General features: G+C 51.8%; 1 protein-coding gene across 4 annotated transcripts in view; it reads left to right on the top strand.

Annotated features, from left to right (window-relative positions):
* Nucleotides 1-21,338, top strand: part of LOC121666390 (phosphofurin acidic cluster sorting protein 1-like) — a 56,244-nt gene that overhangs the window by 33,679 nt on the left and 1,227 nt on the right. For 3 of the 4 annotated variants that reach the window (XM_042031877.1, XM_042031878.1, XM_042031881.1), the window contains exons 2-23: nt 1,600-1,687; nt 7,388-7,477; nt 7,838-7,963; nt 8,166-8,328; nt 8,479-8,570; nt 10,538-10,618; nt 11,395-11,454; nt 12,101-12,252; nt 16,231-16,324; nt 16,635-16,706; nt 17,011-17,141; nt 17,265-17,397; nt 17,523-17,627; nt 18,893-18,999; nt 19,301-19,455; nt 19,549-19,659; nt 19,748-19,850; nt 20,213-20,245; nt 20,593-20,635; nt 20,731-20,773; nt 20,858-20,999; nt 21,091-21,314. In XM_042031877.1, the coding sequence (XP_041887811.1) occupies nt 1,600-1,687; nt 7,388-7,477; nt 7,838-7,963; nt 8,166-8,328; nt 8,479-8,570; nt 10,538-10,618; nt 11,395-11,454; nt 12,101-12,252; nt 16,231-16,324; nt 16,635-16,706; nt 17,011-17,141; nt 17,265-17,397; nt 17,523-17,627; nt 18,893-18,999; nt 19,301-19,455; nt 19,549-19,659; nt 19,748-19,850; nt 20,213-20,245; nt 20,593-20,635; nt 20,731-20,773; nt 20,858-20,999; nt 21,091-21,314 (2,348 nt within the window). The remainder of the gene's footprint in view (nt 1-1,599; nt 1,688-7,387; nt 7,478-7,837; nt 7,964-8,165; nt 8,329-8,478; nt 8,571-10,537; nt 10,619-11,394; nt 11,455-12,100; nt 12,253-16,230; nt 16,325-16,634; nt 16,707-17,010; nt 17,142-17,264; nt 17,398-17,522; nt 17,628-18,892; nt 19,000-19,300; nt 19,456-19,548; nt 19,660-19,747; nt 19,851-20,212; nt 20,246-20,592; nt 20,636-20,730; nt 20,774-20,857; nt 21,000-21,090; nt 21,315-21,338) is intronic. The other variant, XM_042031880.1, reaches the window with a different exon arrangement.

Raw genomic sequence — 21,338 nt, 5'->3', positions numbered from 1 at the left:
TTGTCTAGGGACAGTCAAAATCAGCACTGGTTAGTGGTGGTGTTCGTTAAGCTTAGCCTCTTTGCAAGGTTTCCTTTAGTACATCTGATGTCGTTGCTGTACCCCGTTTTCTGGTGAGCACTCAGTCCCCCCCTCCCTGCCTGCGAGGTGCCTCGTTGTCTTTGGCTGTGCTCCCTGCAGCTCGCCCCTAACCATGCCTAAGTATTTCGGGGAGGAAGAAACCTGCCCCAGGTGATAAGGTTTCTCCCTTCCTACAAACAGAGGCTCAGAGGGGAAGGGTGGACAGAGATGGGACCACTTATTGTAGTGCTGGGGTGCACAGAGTATGAGAGCTTAGGGTCCGTAGCCCTGGGTTTTGGCTAAAAGAACGCAGCCATCTGGCAAACAAGTGTGCAGAGCTTCCCTGCACACCCAGCTTCCTGACTTCTGGTCTCCACTAGGAGAGACCAGAACATGAAGGGCAGAGCAGCAGGGTTGCAGTCACAGTCCAGGAAACCTTCTGCACAAGCTACAATTATTTTAGAAGGGAGGACAGGGACATGGTAGGAGGGGGGTGCTTGCTAAGCCCTAAACCTGTCCTGCAGTTTGCCTCTGTCCTTCCCTTTTCACTATCATTCCATCTCTGGGATTGTTCTACACTGCTGCTGTACATCAGCATAGCAAGAGCAGGTTTTTTCCTTGAAACAGAAATAAAGCAGGCCTTCAGAGAGCACAGTGTGTCAGACAGAAGCATATTTGGTAGTAGCCAAATCTGTTCTCCAGGAAGGGTGGCCTGAACCTTAGGTCCAGCATGCTGATATCCACAGAAGCCCTGGGAACTAGAGTCTGCAGCAATGCAGCCGTGGAGCACAGAGGGTACCTTGCAAAACATCAGCGTGCTCTTACTGCTGGTAAAGCCAGGTCTGGCTTTGCTCCTTGACACAGAGTTCGTTGCAAGTAGTGTCCATGAGAGTCCTGCTGCAGGCTCCCAGGCAGGAGATCGGAGTGGCTGGCTGTCTCACAGGCACTGACTAATCCTTCAAGCAGCAAAAGTAGCTCTTCTCACTTAACCTCAGGATCCCTCCTAGCTTTTTTCTGGAAGTGCCACTTACCATGCTGAGTCCCCAGGATTTGAGGTTGTCAGGGTGGCTGAAGCTGTATGAAGCCTCCTGGGGGGCTGCTTCCTGAGTCAGCTCTGTGTGCTACCGTGCAAGAGAAGAGCTGAGTTGTGATGTTTGCATGGAACATTTGCCTTAACTAAGTCCAGGATAAGAGTGGATTTAAGTGCTTTAGTTTATAAATAAATAGTACTGTGGCCAAGGATTTAAGCAGAGCTGGCAACAGCCCTGCTTGGGAAGGGATCTCTTTACCACATGGCCTGCTGTTGGACTTCCTGTTGCATGCTAATCCCTTAAGCCTGCTTTAGCTCTGTTAATTTTCCTTCTTTCCTTTTTTCCCCAATGGGCCGTCTCCGTGGCGCGTGAATGCCAGCGTTCCTAGGCCAAGCTTGTGCCTGCGACTGGGCCAAGCATCCAGGCTGCCTTCCGAGCACCGGGTACCATGTGGCAGGGCCTCAGGGATGGTGGTGCCTGAATGTGTCCCATTCTCTCTGTCTTACAGGCTCTGCAGTCTGCGCCTGAAGAAACTCACAGTGCTGAAAGAGCTGGACAAAGAGCTGAGCTCTGTGCTTATCGCTGTGAAGATTCAGGTAGGCTCCTCTCCTTGCTGCTGCCTGATGGCAGCAAGCCAAGCCCATCCTTGTGCCCTCTGTGAAGTGCTGGTCTGCATGTCCCTTGCCTAGTGCCAACCAACCCCTCTGTCTCGGTTAGCATGCTTAGGGAAATTTTGGCTCTCAGGCAGGTGGGAATGATGCCCCAGGGACAGCAGCAAGCTACCTGGTGCTGGCTTGTATCAGGAATTAATTTAGTCAGACACTGGGACAGAATGTGTCATGCCTCCCTGCCAGCCTCAGCCAAGGCCCTCCTCTCAAACTGCTGTTCCTTACCCTTTAAGAGAGGGTCAGTGCTGGATGATTTCTGGCAGTGCCTTCCATCCAGATCACTCCCTGGGGAGTGAAGGGTGGGAAGGGAAGGGTGCAAGGGATCAGCGTCTCTGTGCGTAATGTTCTGCTGACATTTGTGCCTTGTTTGATCTCACAGCTGCCTCTACTATCCCTTCCCTTTCTCTCTGCATCCCTGGTAGTCCTGGTGCCTCTACTCTGAACCAGGCAGAGGGGAGGGGAGATGATCTTTGTCACCAAGGGGACAGGGAATTTGCCACCATCCTGATACGTGTGATCCCTCTCTGCACCTGGTGGTGGAGAGATGGGTTCCTGGCGGTGCAGGCACATCCTTTCCACCTGCCAAAGGACAGTGTGGAAGCAAAATGCATCTTGAGTATACTGTCCTGGCCACAGCTTCCCTGACCCAGCTGGGGTGCTGGTGTCCTTCCTTCGTTCTTGTCAGCTGGCATGAAAGCAGCTGATCCTGTTGAAAGCACCGTGGGTCAGGAGCTCAGCAGCTTTGTGCTCCCACAGACCTCTTTGTGCCGCACACATTAGGATCTAAATCCTGGATTAATGCTGGAAGCTGCAGTATTAGTGGAGCTCTGAGAGCTGGAGTTTGCCTTCATGGCAGACCTGATTCACTTGCACAGAAGAAACCGAAAGCAAAACGTGTGAAACATGGGGCAGGGAGTGAGGACAGTAGGAGGAGGCTATGGTCCACACACTATTGGTCAGTGTCCCACTTTGCCAGCCTTTCCATCACTGTGTGTAAGGTGTCATTCAGGAGAGCTGAAAGCACTGGGACCCCTGAGACCTGTGTCCCTTTGGTGCAGGCTTTAGCAAGGAAACAAGGTGAGCAGCACAGAGCTGCCTGGCTGGCCCTTGGAAATGTGGAAGCAATCAAGGCTGGACCACAGCTGACAGCAGCATGGGACTGGGGGGCTGGCAGCCAGCTGGGGGCTGTGGGTCATACTTGACTGGGAGGTGGTCCCTCACTTCTCCCCTGCACAGTCAGCCCAAGCTGTCTGTGCTTCTCTGCACTGGGGAACCTTGGGTTCCTGTGCACACCCACTTATGCTGGGGCTGATGTGCTGAGCGTGCACGGCCTCAGCTACAGCCCTCACACGCTGCAAATGTGGGACTGTGGAGGAGACTGCACAGTGGGACTCCAGCTCTTTCAAACAGAGCACCCCCACCCCACCACAGGCCAGTCTTGCACCCTGATGGCAGAAGAAATTAATAGGTCCCAGCAGTTTAAAACCACAGGGGCTCCTCACTGCAGGGCTCCTTTTCCTGCCAGGGAATGGAGGCTAAATTCAGGGATTTAATTTAAATATGGTCACTTCCTCTCTGCATGGCAATGTAGCTGTGGCTGCATGCTGGTGTAGGCTCCCTGCAAAGCTGAAGAAAACCGAAGGAGAATGCTTTTGGCCACATTACCCCGTGGCTCAGCACTCCTTGTGGGAGTGGGTTGAGTTTGTGTGCCTCCCCTTCCACCTTCCTGACCAGCTGCCTTGGCAGGATTTGGGACTGCTGGAAGGCAGATGGAGGCTGTAGGCAGCTTCAGCACAGTGTGCCTACAGAGTGGCCTCAGATGGATCCATTCCTCCTGCTCCTCTCCTAGGTAACAGATGAGTCACACTAGTATGAAACTGTTTGAAGGCTTTCCAGTGAGCATTCCATCTTTTGGATGGAAACAGCTGATGCATATAATTTATAAAAGACCTGCAAATTCCCAAGGGGGCAGCTGGCGACTAGAGGAAAGGAGAGCTATATTTTCTCTCATTTCAGTAGTAGTTCGGTTAGGGTCAGGGAGTTCCTGCTCTGAAGTTTGCATGGAAACAAAGCTCTGACCCTGCCTGAATGGGGCTGGCACCCAGACAATAGCTCCAGTACTGGAGACAGTCTGCTCAAAAAATGTACGTGACCCAAAGGACAGCATAAGGCTGTCCAGAACACCTGATCTTCTCACAGTGCCCTTCTGGTCCTAAGAGACAGCTTCCAAGTGTGCCATGTGCTGTTACCTGCTCCTTTATCTGAAAATACCACCATTAAAGGACTGAGGGAACTTTCTATGTTTATAGAACTTACCCATTTCCCAGAGGTGATTTGAATATATAATGTTCCATGGATTTGAGTGAGCTAAAGTCTGAACTACTGTGAAAAAGGGGATGTCTCTCATTCACTTGAGTAGTTTTCAAACCTTTATCCCTCGTTATTTGTTTTAACAGACTGGAGACATCATAGAGATTTCCTTTTGTGTGTTGTTCAGTGTGGCACTAAGAGATTCGGATGTGCTGGCTCAGCTCCATAAAGCTGCAGATACCTGCCTTGGTATCGCAACTGATTATGGCATGAAGGGAAACACAGTGTTCCCTCTTGGCAGAGAGTGTGTAGTTCACAAACACCCTGTCTTGAGCCATGAATAGGGGAAACAATCAAAGAAAGAAAGAAGAAAACAAACCCCAGCACTCCCAGAACTTTTAGCTCCTCTGACAGGTGCTGTGGATGCAGATCTTCCTGCATCTGTTTGCAGGATGCAGCTGGTGACTCAGGTTCAAAGCTTGGTACTACTGTAGAGAGATGATATTGGCAGTCACTACGTAGCAGACAAGAATGTGTGCTACAAAATAGGCCAGGCTAAAAAGGTCATTTGCCTCTGCCAGGCCTGCCCGCTGCCCCAGCCCTGCTCCGTGAAGGAGCTTGGGTTTTTTTGGTCTTTCTTACTATGCAGAGTTGTCTTGGGGTGACTTTATGATGTGTATCCCCTATCGCTGCTCTATGCTCAGGCATGAATCCTGTGCCTTTCTGTGTCTTTAAAACTGGGTGTGAGAGAAAGAAAAAAAAAAAAAAAGCCAGACGAACTTTTCAAAGCAGTTTGTGCTCCAAGGTCACTCTATCTGCTCTGCGTGCTTCTGCGGCACCAAGAGCGGAGGAAGCCCCCTTTTCCTGCTTTTCGGCCACCTTTTGGCTCTGTTTCTCTGGAGAGAGACAGAGAGTTAAACTTTTTTTTTCCTGGGACTTTGGTTTTTTTCTTCTTCTCTTCTGGAACTGTTTGGCAACACCAGAACATACCCGGGAGACCTTACATCTCTGGCCTGGAGGGGCCTATGCTGAAAACCCAGCTCTGAAGAGGAGAGAGAGACACCACACCCACAGAAAGGACTCTAAAATCTTCCCAGGTTTCTCTCCACAGCGAGAGGTTTTATTATTTAGCGTTGTTCTTTTGTTTTGTCCCCCATGCCTGTGTGCACACTGTGTTTGTCAAATAAATAGGTTTTTTTCCTTTCACTTTCCTCCGAGGAAAAGGGGTTTTTTTTTCCCGAACCTGGTGGGGGAGGGGCAGGTGAAATCTGCCTTCTATCAGAGGATGTTCATTTTGGACATTCCTCCAAATTTGTCTCAAACCGGGACAAGAATTTTCTCTTTATGCCTCACTCATGCTTTGTTTCTTATCTCTTTGTAACCACTTGTATTTTACACTCCTGCCTGAGCAGTCCTAGCTAAACCCTAAATTTGTTTAGTATATTAATGGGCTGTTCTCTCCCAAAATGCACCTTCAGCTTGAATTTTGGTTAGTGCTTTGCTGTCTGCCTAGTCCAGTACTTATATTAGTTCTCTCTCCTTTTCCACGGGTGGTATGCTGTTCTAACCTCAACCCTCTTATAAACCAGACCAATCAGGACAGATTTATACCTGAAATTTGGAATTGTATCTTGCAAACCAGACCTGGGCATTGCATGCTTGTGTATTGTAGTGAAAGCTCCTGTGTGTTTTCAGCTCTTAGGTAGAAAAAGATCTGTGACCACCACTCGTCCCTACTGCTTTTCTGTGTCTTTTTCTCAATCTCCGCACCTTTCCCTTCCTTGACACTCTTTGTCATCTGTGATTTTCACTGTAGCAGTCTGATATTAAGTTTTTCTGGAGTAGTCATAGGGGTACTCAACTGTTCTGCAGAGAAATTGGTCTTGCCTGGTATTACTCAAATTGCAGAACAGCTGAGCTACATCAGGTGCTCAGTGCCTTGTCCAATTGAGGTTTGAATTTCTCAAAGGATGGAGGATCCTCAGTATTTCTATGTCCTTGTCCTTGCACTGTGATAATGAAGCAGCCTTTGTCCCAGTCCTTGCAATGCCACGTGGATGTGCACTGGCATTTCACTGAGGGGTTGGATTCACCTAGGATTGAGGCTGGGCAGGTAAACTTCCATAGTGGTAAATGACTGTAAGGCACAGGACAGCAATGTTTATGAAACCTTCACTTCCGGGACACACCACCCAGGGTATCCTCACCTTTTTCTTTGCCATAACTCCTTCCACAGAAATAGCATCTTCAAGAAGAGTAATTGCACTTCTATCTGTGTTTTGATGAAAGAATGAATCTTTGGTGGACAGTCTCTCTGCAACAGAGAAAATGGTGAATGTGCTAAAGTAAGTGGTCACTGTCATTGTGACTGCCTATCATCTGTTATCAGAGAAGAGTTCAGGAAGGGTCAGTGCATTCTTGGCCAGGAAGGCTTCACAGATGGTGAAGGGGATGAGCTCCACCTCCTCTCTTCCGTTTTAGGAAGACCTTTTGCAGGAAAGCCTTGCTTCTGGCACGGTCTCTGGGAACAGCATCGCAGACAGCTTTTGGGAGGATCTGTGGGTTGTGCCACCCTGCAGCCAGGAGAAGCCTGGTGCATGCAGACAGCATTTTTGTGCCCCCAAGTCATTCAGTGTCTCTGTCAGAAACCAAGACATAGAGGTAGTAGAGACAGGGCAGAAGTAAAGGAAAGAGCTGGAGTGGGAACATGATTAGAGTGCCTCTCTTACTGCCGTTCTGGTAAAAACCATCTCTGTATGTGGAGAGATAAAGACTGTTGCCTGAGGAAAAGACTAGGAGAGTTTTCTGAGACACAAGCTAAGCAAGCAGTGGGACCCCTGTTCTCCTGGACATCCTGCCTTGGTCCCAGCAGAGCCATCCTGCCAGCTGTGCTTAGACAGGAATCTGCACTGAATCTGTCTGCTTGGGGACAGAGATGTCACTGTAGCCTGTCCCTTTCCTAGCCAGGCAGTGTGTTTCCTTCCCCCTGCATGGCTCCCTCTGGCTCCAGGAGTGTCCCTCCACAGCATGGAACTGGCACTCCAGGTGCAGAGAGCCAGATTAAACAGAGTAGGTTTGTGAAGAGCAAGTGCTCCCTGGCAGGTGGGCAAGGAGAAGAGGCCTCTTATCAGCTCAGGGAATACTGCAGGCTTTTGCAAAGTGTTGGTAGGTGTGTGAAGGGTGGCTCTGCAAGGTGGCACAGAACCAGAGTCAAGGCATTCTCTCTTCCCTTATGGGCTGTGAACACCACTGAGTTGTGTGTGTGATGCAGTGGAGTCTGGTCGAGCTCAGTGTGTGTGTCTGCCAATCTTCTTGTAGGGTTCAAAGCGGGTCCTGAGGTCAAATGAATACGTCCTCCCGCCTGGGGGCCTGATGGAGACCGAGCTGGAGCTGACCTTCTCACTGCAGGTACTTGGTGTTGCCTGGTCCCCTGGGCTCCCTTGCCTGGCATTTTTCAGCAAGCACAACCTTGGGGCTAAGTGTGAAAGGCCCAGCCTCTGTGGAGGGCCCTCCTGTGGTTGCCCATGCCCAGATCATAGCAGAACAGTTTCCTGCTGCTGGCCAGCTGCTCCATTGCTCCAGGGATTGTTTTGCTGGGCATTGGGATTTGGAGGATGATGGATAGGCGCAGGTGGCCTTTGAGGGGCACCTCAAAGCTCAGCAGGTCAGATCCTGCTGTACATCAGCACTGAGGAAGAGTTTTCTACCTGTGTGTCATGCTGAGCCCTGCCCTCATGCTGCCATCTTCTGTGCGCTTCCCTTCCCCAGTACCCACACTTCCTCAAGAGAGATGGCAACAAACTACAGATCATGCTGCAGCGGAGGAAGAGATACAAGAACCGCACCATCCTGGGCTACAAGACCCTGGCAGTGGGAATCATTAACATGGCTGAGGTATAGGGTGCTGGGAACAAGAGGGGAGTCCCACATTGCCTTCCTGTGCCAGCACTGGGCAGGGAACCGGGCTGGCAGGCAGGGTCTCATTGCTGTGACTGTTCTGGCTTGTTGACTGGCTATGATATTGAGGGGGTGGGCTGCCAGCTGCCATTGAGTCAATGTCAATGTGCCCTATCAGGGAGCTTGTCTGTCTGTCTAGGTCATGCAGCACCCAACAGATGGCGGGCAACTCCTGGGCCTCCACAGCAACATGAAGGATGTGAACATTCGAGTGGCTGAAATCAGCATCTACTCTTTGTCCAGTCAACCCATTGACCATGAGGATGGCAGCGTCCCGTCAGGTCCTAAAATCAAAGCCTCAGGTATGTTTAGTGCTCAGACCTGCAGGCAAATGTTTGGGGCACGGATAACGACGGAGTGTGTCCCCCAGTGCTGCCAGCAATGCCAGTCCTGTCACTGGAGCCATGACAGGCATCATGCTTAGCTGGGGCATTTGCACTGTCTGCTTTCAGATCGCTCCCCAGACATTGATAACTACTCTGAAGAAGAGGATGACAGCTTCTCCTCAGAGCAGGAAGCCAGTGATGATGCTGTGCAGGGCCAGGTAAGGGAGGCCTGGCAAGATGCCTTGTGTCCTGGTCCTGTTTCTGGGGCAAGAGTCAGGAGTTGAGGTTCTTGATCACCCTGAGCCCTCTCATCCCCTTGTAAATATTTGGCATTGTTTCATAGGGCTGAGAGCCATAACACCTGACAGCAAAAAGAACTGTGGGCTGCTGTCAAGTCCATGGAGAGGCAAGGGACTTTGGAGAGCCATAGATCTTACCCATCTTTGGAGCTGTGTGGTCTGCAGCAGAAAACCCCTGCTGAGCCCGCTCCATCTTGCACCATGATTTTCTCCCTTCTCCCTGTGATAACAGGTCAGAGACTCCTCACTGTCTGAGAGAGAACAGGGATTTTAGGAAGAAGTACCGTCTAGGTCTGAAAATGGTCAGAGGTGGCAGACCCATCCCAGCCCTGTGATGAGCTGCGTCACTGCTGTTTGCTGTTCTCTTGTTGTGGTGCCTGTACTTGGGGCCACAAAAAGCCTTGTGGGAGTGTGCTGATAAAGCACAGGGACAAAACTCTGCTCAAGGCTGTTATAATCTGAGAGTAACTGAGGTTCTTCTGAATAGATCCCTTGGGGCAGATTAGAGTGCAACAACACTGGATGACCAGTGTTTATAAATATATATCTATATGGCAGGTTTGTTTCAGAACAAGTTGGTTGCAGTGCAAAGGAAGTATGTAGCCATTTTGGTTATTATTACCTATAGTAATACAACAGTATAAAAGTATAAAGATACCACTTAAGAAAATATGTAAGAAAAAGAAAGAGAGGTAAAGAAAGGATAAGAGTAGATAGTGGAGAGGAAAGATATCACCACCTGTGGATTTAGACTTGATTGTTGCTTGGTCAAATTGATGGTCACAGTCTTGAGGGGGGAAACCCCTGAAACAGAGAGTTCAATGGTTAATATACATTCAGGTTTAGGTGGGAATGCCCAAGTACCTCCCCTGGAGGGGGGAGTTCTACGCTGTCTGATGTAACACTGTCGATTAGGTGCAGTCCTCTGGTGAAAGGCCTCAGAAATTAGTCTGGGGGTGCTTGGGGGCGGGGGGCGGTCTTTGATAGTTTGGCACCTTCTAAGACATGAGAACTCTCTCTCACTTCAGTGTAGTTGAGCCAGTTATGCCCTATCAGAAGGGATGAATACCCTCAGGCCTAAGGGGGGTGGATGGGGGAGGAAGTTTTACACCTGAGCCAGTTGTGTAAGGGCGGATATCGGCCTGATGAAAAGCATTATCCCACTCAGCAGGATCTGCTTCTTGTGGTCTCTTCCTTTATCTGGCTCAAAACCCAGCTTGTTGCTAAACTAAGGTTGGTTTGTCGTGGTCAACCTCTGGTGATGCATGCTCACCCTTCTGCACCTAGGCTGTCCTTACGCAGATCAGAGGCTTCTCCACCACACATCCAAAAATTCTCCTCTTCCCCTTCAGTTTGCTGGGCCTCAGCAAAGCACCTGCTGCTTTTGCAAATGGCCATTTGTTCAAGTCATTAACCATTAACATTTCAGTCTCTCACAAGGGTCCTCCGGATTACCTGTCCCATCATGCTGGGTTAATACATCAGGGGCCCATGTCCCTGGGAGTTGTGTATATTGTTAAGGCTGATCCCTGGAAAAAATGGTGTTTTATGATTCATGTGCTGCACTCTCTGAGCCAGCTCTGGAGAGGGGAGAGAAGGAGAACAACACATGGGAGGAGGCTGTGTCTCCTCTTAATCCTGCTGGTAGATTCTTCTCTGGAGGGGCCTGGGGACAGAAGTGCTGGGAAAGAAGGTCTGAAGAGGGACAGTGCTAAGGAGAGAGAAGGAGGTCCATAGGCAGAGGTAGCAGAAATGAGAAACAAGACTTTGGGAGCAGAGTGGATCAAAGCTTTTCAAAATGGAGGGCAAATGGGTCAGGGGAACTTTTAGGACGTGCTGCTCCCTGAACTTAGTTGTTCTGATGTGCTGTGACTTTTTGCCTGCAGGATCTGTTTGATGAAGAGGATGACTTGAGGAAAACCAAGAAGGCCAGGAGGAAAATGATCCGAACTACATCAATGACCAGAGTAACATCAGCATTTACAACACGATCAAAGGGATGGAAGGGATTCACTTTCTCCCCTCCCTGAAGGCAGTGAGGGGTGTTGGGAAGGGGGCATGCTGGCACTGATGCAGAGCAGGGGAGAGAGCCCTTGGCTCTGAGAAGGAGCAAAACTCTTGCCATTAATGAGCTAGCTTGTTGCTCAGAGCTGTATCCCAGTTCATGGTCTGTACTGTGTTCAGCCTGGCTTTGTATCAGTGGTGATCTGTGTGCAACACAGTTTTGACTTCCTGCTGTGACACGGTCTCTTTCCTTTCTTGAGGAAGGGGAAGGTAGCCACAAGGAAAGGTGAACTATTAGCAGCTCCTCTGCATGTCTGCAGAAGGCAGGAGCTGCTCTGCCAGACTCTTGCTCTCCAAAGTTCTCATCCCTGTTGACTTCAGCCCTTCAGATCCCTGGCCACTTTCTCCCTGAGTTTGTTCTCCAACTTTTCTTGCTTGAAGGCAGTATTGCTCAACCAGATGGTCTGGGGAGAAAAACGATTTAAATGAAGTGCTATTCTAGCCTGTAGCAGAGAAAGTGTGAGTCCTTGCATCCTCCCTCATGCCCAGACAGTGGCTTCTTGTGGAGTACAGATAGCCCAAGTCCTACAGCAAATTTAAAAAAAGAGAGAGAGAGCAATCATAGCTGACCTTGGACCTCTGGACAGCATGTTAGAGAGAATAACCTGTATGTTAATCAGCTTGGAACGTTGTTAGATAGTTTTGCTGATCTTTTTTTTCTTCCTTTCTTCTGTTTTAGCAACCAAACTTCAAGCAGAAATTTGTGGCTTTGCTGAAGAGGTTCAAAGTGACAGAAGAGGTAAGAAACAGGAAATCTGCCCCATCTGGCAATGTCTCCTGCAGATGTGTAGGTGTCAGAGTGCAGATTCCCACTCATTGGGAGCACAAGGCTCGTGAGCTCAGAGATGTGCCAAAGATGGTGTGAGACATGGCAGAGACTAGGATGTGGCTTTTCCAAAGCCGCCTGCCTCAAGAAGGCAGCTCTGAGCCTTGTGCTCAAATCAAAAAGCACCTTCCTGTTAGGGAGAGGTGCCCAGGAAAGAAGAGTGCTGTCACTCACTGGCTCTGCACCAGCAGCTGGCATTGCAGGGGCAATCTTACTTGGGTCAGTTAGACTGACTGCAGGCTAACATCAGCCTGTGGATGGCTTGTCTTGGCTGACAGCCCAGGCTACGTGTGCAGCACAGCCAGTGAAGGTTCTCCCAGGTGTCTGAGCTGCCAGTAGGTGTGATGGGTGTCTGAGACTCCTTTGGATGTCATGCTCATGGCACTCTCCTTTGGCCCAATGTCAACATCACTGGATTCTTCCACAGCCTGGATTTGCCTCCCCAAGGTGGGAGCAGTGCCATGGTGTGCCTCATGACTGAAAGGCAGCTTGTACATGCCTGTTCTGGGATACAGGTAACTCCATATCTCTTCACTGCTGTCTGGGCTTGGTCCCGTAGGTCCTGGACTCTGACCCTGTAGACCAGACCCAGGAGGTGGAAGAAGACCTGGGCTTGCTCTATGACAGCCTGGAAGAGTGCAACAACAGTGACAGCGGCCCAGAGATGGAGGACAATGAGAGTGTGCACAGCACACCCAAGCCCACCCTGAGGTAAGGGTTGCAGCGAGTCCCTGGCCAACAGCACAGCTTATGGGACCTGGAGAAATGCTCTCCAACACCTTTCTTGTTGCTTGGGCTAATGCAGGCATTGTCTTGCATCCACTCCCATTGCCATCTTCTATTGGCACCACTGGCTCCTCACTCAAAACTGCCCATTAAATCTGGCTTCCTTCACATTTAGTCTCATTTTTCTCTCAGCCTGACACTGCCATTTTTCTGACACTGATCTGCTGGAAGAGTTCTATTTGATCTAAGCTCCAGCTGCTCCCAGCTCTTTCTGCCAACAGTCCTGGTGTTCTCTGGGCTCTCCACACTGAAGCATGCCTGTCTTTTGAGCGCTTTGTGACTGCTTGGACCAGTCCTTGTGAGATGTGCATGCTGTGTTCCCACCCTCTGTGGAAATGTGACTAGCAACCATCAGCGCTGTTCCTCACCCCATTCCCCAGGCACTGGTGACTTACTCTGCCAAGAGCTGCTGACCTAGCACAGGGGTCTCCAGTGGATCGTGCAGGGAAACCAGGCTTTGCTCCCATGTGATCTGTGCTCACCTGGCCTCTCTGCTCATATGCTTTTGTGCTGTCTTTTTGTGGAAAAGTTGTCTTTTATTGTCTTTCTACTTGACTGCATCATAGTGCACTGGGTCTCTTGTAGTCAAGCCAAGCTCACTTTGCATTGTTGTTTCTATAGTTTTTATGTATATAGAATCATAGAATGGCCTGGGTTGGAAGGGATCTGAAAGATCATCTAATGCCAACGCCCCTGCCATGTAAAAATACATACATGTATGTATATATATATATACATATATATATATAATATAAAATATGATCTGGAGTAGTTGGTATCCGCACTGAAGGTACTTAGCAGGAGTAGCAGGCATGGCTTGCCACAGGCAAACTGTTTGAAATTAAATCTGCTGGGTTCTGGAACCCATGGGCCACTTGGGAAAAAACAGGAACATGATAGAAGTCGTGTTTTCCACAAACCCACAAGTCATTGTGAAGGAGACAGCAGGCACATGGGCAAGCTGTGTAAGTGATCTGCTTGGACTCCAAAAGGAGTTTCACATGGTCTCTCATCAGCAGAGACAGAGGTGCTGTGGGAGAAAAAGGAAGGTCTTTCTGTGGTCAGACAGTGGTTTATGTGTATAAACTATGTGAAACTGTAAGAAAAGTCTATTGAGAGTATTTAAATGTAAGACCCCCACCCTGGTTCTGCAAGTGCCTGCTTGCAAACATCTGGTCACTGAACAGCATTCCAGAGTGAGTGCTGGTTTGTGCTGGCACCTGCCATTACAGTCTTCCTGGGGTGTTTGGTGCTGTTTCTGGAAGGAAAACCTATTGGGCTCTGAGCTGTTCTTCATCCTGTTCACAAAGTGTCCCTGCCTTGGTTTGGTCTCTGTTTCTGGCCTCAGTTTCTGGCAGTGCTGAGTCTGTATCCCCTGAATTCACAAGGGAATACTTCACAAAGTTCTGGGACTCTATTCTTTCTAAGGAGATGTAGAAGCCACCTGCCAAGGTGTTTCATGTAGTCTTTGTGGTTCCAAAGTGCTGTGTAGCCTTCTCAGGGGGTAAATTACAGCCCAGCCTGTAAATCTGAGGTGATCCTCACGTTGGATTTCTTGCCATAGACAGACTTGCTAGACACTTCGAAGGTCTCTCTGGTGTGTAGTCCTTAATGGTGAGAAGTGGCTGGTGCCCTCATTTGGGCCAGTGGTGCTGGGAGCTGATCCCTTTGATCAGCCAGGGAAGCCATGGGACATCAGTTTGCTCCTGCACTGGGGCAGAACTGGAGCTGGAACTGAGGCTGTTAGGTAGGACCTCAAGTCAGACCTGTTGATTGAAGGTCAAAGGTGAAGGAGCAAATGTCTTCATAGGTGACTGGGAAATGGGTGGGATAAGGGAGGCTAAATTCATTTAGAACAGAAGGCGGCTGTGCAGAAGGGCTGGGCTTTACCTAAATCTCAGTGTGCCGAGACGTGGGCTCAATCATGCCTGTAGGAGGAGAGCCTTTAAATTGCAGAGGAGCTCTGTGCTTAATGTGATGTCCTTGAGGGATGAAAGCTTCTGAATTGCAAGTGACAGAGGGCGCAAACAAACACAGCTTTCATGGGGAAGGGTGAGACAGGCCAGTTTAAATGGAGTGTTGAAAGGCATAGGAAGTATAATACAGTCTAGACACATCCGATGTCTAAGAAAAAGGAGGGAATGAAGATAAATCTTTGTGGTGCTAGTGACGCCAAGGGTATGTCACATTCTGGTGAGATTTCTTGGGACAGTATAGAGGAGTATGGAAGAGATGCTGATTGAGGGGTGAACTATTAGAAAGCCTACATGTTTTTCTGGTTTGACTCTTAAGTTATTAATACAGTCTGTATGGATTGAAATTGGGAAAAGGCAGGTGTAGAGTAATGACTGTACAGGGTGGTGATAATGTCTGTGATTTTGTAGCGGAGAATGGAGGGGTAGAGAGAGAAGAGATATGTTAGTAAAAGGAGACATAATTTATACCAGTGTGGCCTGTAGAAAATGTCCCACCAGGGCACTATTGTGACTCTAAACCTGAAGCGTTGGTAAACGAACATGGTGTGAAGCAACTGGTCACAGAGCCAGTGAGGGAAAAATCAAGCCTTGACTTTTCCCAACCAGTGTATAAACACTGCTGCTGAAGAGCTGCTCTGTGTGGGAACCATCATTTATTTACAGAGATGGAATGTCCTTTTAGGAGCGGTAAAACCTAACAAACACTGTTGTGCCTGGGAGTACAGCGTGCTGTATACGAATGAGGAAGCATGCTAAAAGAAAAATAAAAGGAGCAGGCAGGATGTTCAGAGGTGTGGAGGTATTCTGCAGGTATATCCTGATGAGAAAAGTAGAAAACAGTGGCAAAAATGATAGAGTCCTAACAGAAGAACTTTTCTGTATCTTATGCCTCAGTGGCCATCCCTGGAAACCTGCAACCTCCTAGCCCTATCTGCACACTAGGCACATCAGGAGAAACATTTCCTGGGAGTTAATGAGCACATGCACACAGCTTAGAGGGAATCTAGCTCAGATCTCCTGCAGGGAACTCACACACTGCAGGTGGATTCTGGTTGCTGTAAAGGTCCTCGGAAAACTGGCGAGATCCAGTGATACACCCTGCTTGTTTCCTAAAGACTGGTCTTTGAGCAGCCCACAGGCTGTGAAAGGGATCCTTGGCAAATAAATAATGTGTGGAAAAAGGGTAAGCAAAGGTAGAAGCTCACACTGTAGTGGCAGAGATTGTCCTGGCTTCCCCAAGAGAGTTCCTGTGTGAACTACAGTGACTTGAAAACAGGACCTTGGAGCTGCACTATGCAGCTCTACCAAAACGTCAGCTCAGAGACCGAAAAATTGGCAAATTTAAGTGCTGCGCTACCTGAGGTGTGGTTCTGTGTGCAATACTGAGATCTTCAGAGCCTTGGGAAAGGGGAAGGTAGAAAGAGAAGGTGAATGCTGCAGTTGGAAGTGTGCAGCAGCAGCAGGCAGAGGCAAGGAGTCATCCCTGGAAAAAGGGAAATAGAAGGGAAGGCAGCAGAAATCTGTGGAAGCTGTTACGGTGCAGAGGAGGCAGAGAGGTTCAGAGGCACACTGGAGTTGTGGTGTTGACAGAGACCATATATCAGTGAAATGGGGCAAGGTGGCAGCTCCTCACCTCCACTGCAGGGGTAGGGGATCACCTGAGGCAGAAAGCGCCAGGAGACCCTGCCTCCAGCTCCCCAGGGTCACAGGGGCACTGCTGACAAGTCTGCTCCTCAGCTGTGCATCGCCCAGACTCTTGGCTGTCTGGCCCTGTGTCCCACTGAGGACCTCTCCACAGAGCTCTGTGCTTGGGACAGGTCGGTGGGGGTGTGCTGGGATCATGGTGACTTTGTTCCTCTCTTATTCCTGCCTTTTTCTCTCCCGTCTGTCTGTCTGTCCGTCCGTTCGTCTGTCTGTTTCTCTGCAGGCGTTTCTTTGAGGGAGTCTCTCATTCTGGTTCCCAGACTGAGATCGGCAGTCTGCACAGCCAGAAAGGGCAGGATCAAGAGTCGGGCAGCCCTGTGAGTTACACCACCACACCACCTCTTGCCCCTGTCCCTCCCCAGCTAGCCCAGCACCCCCACAGTGCCCGCGCTCTGAGACCACAGCTCCTGGCAGCACCTGCCTGGGGCTGCTCCTTTCCTTCTTTCCTCCTCTTTTTCCCAGCACAGGCAGACAGGTAGCAGTGGGGGACATCCTCTGGGGCCGGTCCCAGGGGGATGCCTGACTCCCCTGTGGGAGCATATGTTCTGTGAGGCCAGGTGTGGGTCGCTGGCATCTGCCCTGCACAAAGTGCTCCATCCTGCTCTGACCCCACTCCCTGTCCCCCAGGGCGAGGCAGACAAGCGGAAGCCAGGAGCACAGCGACCACAGGAAGAGCCAGGAGCGGAGGTCCCTGCAGTGGTGAGTCCAGGCTATGGGATGTGGAGCTCTCTCAAACCCCACCTTGCTTTCTGGAGTACCAGGGGTGCCCACCACGTTGGGAGCAGGGCTGGGAAGACAAGTTAGTTGTGCTGGAGAGCAGCAAGAGTTGAAGGAGTGTTAGGGTCTGCAGGAGGTGCAGCCCAGCCCTCCCAAGGCCCTGCAGCCTTGGCTCTCCAGGAGGGCCACCAGGAGTCTCTTGAGGATGGGCACCCATGGGTGCAGGGCTGCTCCCCATAGGAGCCAGGAGAGCAGTGTGTGTGAAGTGACTGTGTGTGACCCGCAGGAGCTGGCGGTAGAGGAGCCGTGTTCCCGGCTGGCCCCTGCAGAGGCTGCCATGAGGGAGGGCAGCGTGGACAGACTGGCCCAGCTGGGCCCTGGGACCAAAGCCGAGCTCCCCAGTGCTGTATCCCCCAGGTAAGGCAGGTCTGTGCCCCCTGCCAGGGCTGAGCAAGCTCACACTGGCTCCCTGAACTGAGTGGAGGTTGTTGGAGATGAGATTTCCTCAACAGTTTTACCTCTCCTGCTTCTCCCTCACAGCAAGGCAGAGAGCAAGCAGTTGTGGCGTCCCCGCAGCACCTCTGTGAAGGACCGGCAGAGCTCAAAGGGACAGGGTGGCCGTGCCAGCAGCCTGGACAGTGAGAGCTCTCCAGACTCATGGCATAGCACCCAGGTGAGGCCCTTGGGAGCTGTCCCATCTGGAGACTTCTTACTCGAGAGTTCTGCCAGGTCTTCAGCCGTGGGCAGAGTGTCCCAGGCGGCTGACTGGGGTTAACCTTTGCGGTGATGCTGTTGCAGGTGCCTCGAAAGTCTGTTTACGATCAGCTGAACCAGATCCTGGTCTCAGACGAGCAGCTCCCCGAGAGCATCGTTCTGGTGAATGTTGCTGAGTGGCAGGGGCAGGTGAGTAGGTGTGATGGGAGCTGGATGCATAGGGGCAGCTGTAACCAGGGTGGATTCTCCCAGTTATAGCAGGGTGTCCTAGGGAAACTGGCACCAGCTGTGCCCTCCTCTCCCCCATTGTGGCCCTTCCTTCAGGGAGAAGATGCATTTATGTGGTGCTGAGCCACATACACAAGAGTCAGGTGTGTCTCCTCCATCACACAGCATCACTGCGTCCTCAAAACATGGACGTTCTGATCAGTCCCAGAAAGGCTGGCTAGCAGACTGTGCCTTAGGCCCTCACTGCTTGGTCCTGGCTCCCAGGAAGCCACCTTTGCTGGATTCCCTGGCAAAGAGCTCCCTTCCTCTGTGGGCACCAGGCCCTGGGAAGCAGCAGAGGTATTTCCCACTGAGAGATGGAAGAGTGTCACCTGCCTCTCCCAGGGAGCATTAACTACATCATCAGAGCAGGGCAGGGTGTGAGGACAGGCCCAGCCCCTGACAAACACCTGCCTCCCCCATACCTGAAGCTCTAAAGCTAAAGCTTTTGACTGCTAAAGGTGAGCAGGAAAATGTACATGTGTGCAAACATGCAGTTAGATAAAACACCTGTGAGGCCCCTTCAGGATCCTGCAGCTACATCTGCCATCCAGAAACGGTGCTGGAAAATTTTGTGGCAGAAGAAAGGGCTTCTCAGTGAGAAGTGGAGTCTTGACTCAGGCTGTGCATTCTTGGCTTGTTCCACTTGTCCTGGATAGGGAAAAAAAGGTCAATGCCCACTCCCAGAACCAGCCCCCTTGTCTGGCTTGACTGCCTATTTTACCACTGTTGAGCTGCATGCAGACACCTGAAGAGACAGAAGGATTTTGGAATGCCACAGTGGGAGAGAACAAGAGGAGGGAGTGAGCAGAGGCAGCCTGAGCCTAGAGCTGAGTCCTGCTGTGGGATGGCAGGATTTATTCTCTGGACCAAACTGCTTATCTCAAGGAACACAGCCTGGTTCTTGGGACAGTTTTGCCCTTGCCATGGCAAGGGTGGTGACTGCTGTGCTCAAAGGCGAGAGCAGGGGGCTGGCTGGCCCCTAGAGCAGAGCTGGGAGGAGCGGGGGATGCTCAGGATGCAGCTGTGAGTGACCTGATGGTTTCCTCCTCCCTGTATGGCATGGGTGGGGACACATGTCCCAGCTCTAACCCCGGGGTCACGGGACCCAGGGCAGGCATGGGCGGGTGCTGGCCAGCACAGCCATGCCTCCAGGGTGCCTTAACTTGAGCTCTCTGCATTGGCAGTACGTGAGTGAGCAGCTCCAGGCGCACAAGCAGTTGGTTGTATCCACCTGCTCCGTGGCGGACATCCAGGCAGCCTTCAACACCACTGTCTCCCGCATCCAGCGATAGTGAGTACAGCTTGGGCTCAGCCTGTTGGCATCATATGGGTTCAGAGAAGGGCTGGGTATGGCCCTGGCTCTCCAGGGCTCATTTGGACCCTTTGGGGTTGTGGACACTACTATAGAAACAGGTGTAGACCCGGGGGAAAGTGGGGGGGTCCCAGTACTGCTTTTGCCCATGGCAGTGCACACCAAGCTGGATATTCTCAGCGATGGGTTCTTGTCAGCTGGCCTGGCAGGGCATGTCCCCTGGCCCACCTGCTGAGCCACTGCACATCCCTTACGGTCTCCTTTCCTCTCCCTTTGGCAGCTGTAACTGTAACTCCCATATGCCTCCCCCGGTGAAGGTGGTGGTGGCAGGGGACCAGAGCTACCTGAGCATTGTCCTCCGTTTCTTTGTGGAACAACTGGCCAGCAAGACACCCGACTGGCTCAACTACCTTCGCTTCCTGCTTGTGCCGCTGGGTGAGAGTCACCAGGAGCCCAGTCCCAGGGCTGTCCTCTCCCACCTCCCCAGATTCCCCTGCCTGAAGCCAACACTGCCCTTCTTCCCTGCAGGCTCTCACCCTCTTGCCAAGTACCTGGCCTCAGTGGATAACAAATACAGCACTCTCTTCCTGGACACAGCGTGGCGGGAGCTGTTCAGCAGGGCTGAGCCACCCACCGCAGGTGAGGAGTGGGGGCCAGCTGGTGTCAGCAGTGCCCTGAGGGGGAGCCCAGCTGCCATCGAGGTCCTCATGGCTCTTTTTGTCCCCAGACACTGTGGACATAGCAGGCCGTGTTGCCCAGTTCATCGCTGGAGCCAGCCTCTCTCACCAGCTCCCCATCTCCGAGGCCATGCTGACCTACAAGCAGAAGAGGTGAGTGTGGCCCCAGGGCTCCTGTCCTCCTCCATGCAGGCCCGGTCTGGGACCTGCCCAGGACAGGGATGCGGGACACAGGGAACAAGTGAGTGAGGCCCTGCGTTCCACTGACGAGCAGCATGGTGCTGAGGGAGCTGGGGTCCCCCAGTGAGAGGCCTGCAGCACCATTCCCTGCCACCTCCCAGTGTGCTTGGCCCCTCCAGTAGCTGTGACTGTGGCAGCCCCAATGGTGGGGACCAGCTGCCAGGGCTGGGATGGGCTGGGCGGGGCTGCAAGCTGGTACTGTGCTGCCCGGGGGTTGATGCTCGTGTTCCAGCTGCACTCTCACCTCTCCCTTCTCTTGGTTTCTGGCACCCAAGGAAGAGAAGTCTCTATTTTGATTTTTATATCAGGTATTGGCTTGTGCTTGCTGTGCCGCTGCCTGGCCTCTCCCTGCCTTTCCCCATGTGCCTCCATCCCTCTTGCTGTGCAGAGGAGCCATGACCCCACAGTGGGGCAGGGCTGCCCTCCCGCATGCAAGCCCTTTCCCAGCACTGGAGGGGACAACTCCTTGCCTCCTTGTGTAGTGTGCCCTGTGCTGCCATGTTGGGGACAGGGGGTCTCAGGGAGGGAGGGCAGAGGAGATGGTCCTAGTGGATGTGAGTCAGCATTGACCCCTGTGAGGGCACAAGGTTAGCAGTCACATAGGAATTGATGCTCAGCACACCCAGACCCTGACCAGCCTCTCTTCGTTCTGCAGCCCTGACGAGGACTCCTGCCAGAAGTTTGTCCCCTTTGTGGGGGTAAGTGTGTTGAGGGGCCAGCAGATGTTGAGGGGAGAGGTGCAGTGCACAGTCCTGCTGATGCTGGGTATTCTCTGGTTTGTCTGTCCTTGCAGGTGGTAAAGGTGGGCCTAGTGGAGCAGTCTTTCAGTGCCTCCGGTGAGTCCCCCAGCTCTCTTCTCCACTGTGGGAGGCCCTTGTTGGTGTCCCCCAACCCCTCAAACCCACACTTCTCCTCCCCAGTGGACTCGGATGATGCTACAGTCTGCACCCCCTCCCTGCTGAGCTCAGCACCAGCCTCCAGTGCAGCTGTTCCCTATGGCAAGGAGACCGTGAGCACCCCACCACCCTCTCCGTCCGTCAGCAGCGGCCTCTCGGGTGCTGGGTAAGAAAACAAGGCCCCCTCAGCCTGAGGCAGCGGGGGAGAGAAGCAAGGGCAGCACCTGTGTGCTGCATGTGCTGCCCATCTTGCCCAGGTCTCTGAGCCCTGGTGTGGAGGTGATGGGCCTGCAGGTGGACTACTGGACAACACAAGGGCTGGACAGGAAGAAGGAGGGTGACAAGCGAGAGACGGGTATCAAGAACACACTCAAGAGCAACTTCCGCTCACTCCAGGTCAGCCGCATCCCCAGCACAGGGGAACTGGTGCCCCCCAGCACCATGGCCATGACCGTGGTCACCAAGGAGAAAAACAAGAAAGGTAACCAAGCTCTCTGGGGGTGCT

The sequence above is a fragment of the Corvus kubaryi genome, unplaced genomic scaffold, assembly GCF_017639235.1.
Source record: "Corvus kubaryi isolate FWS band 111438036 unplaced genomic scaffold, C.kubaryi_AGA036_p1.0 37347, whole genome shotgun sequence".
In the NCBI taxonomy this organism is placed as follows: Eukaryota; Metazoa; Chordata; class Aves; order Passeriformes; family Corvidae; genus Corvus; species Corvus kubaryi.
The sequence above is the reverse complement of the archived record's forward strand: the minus strand, read 5'-3'. Positions and strand labels throughout refer to the sequence as shown.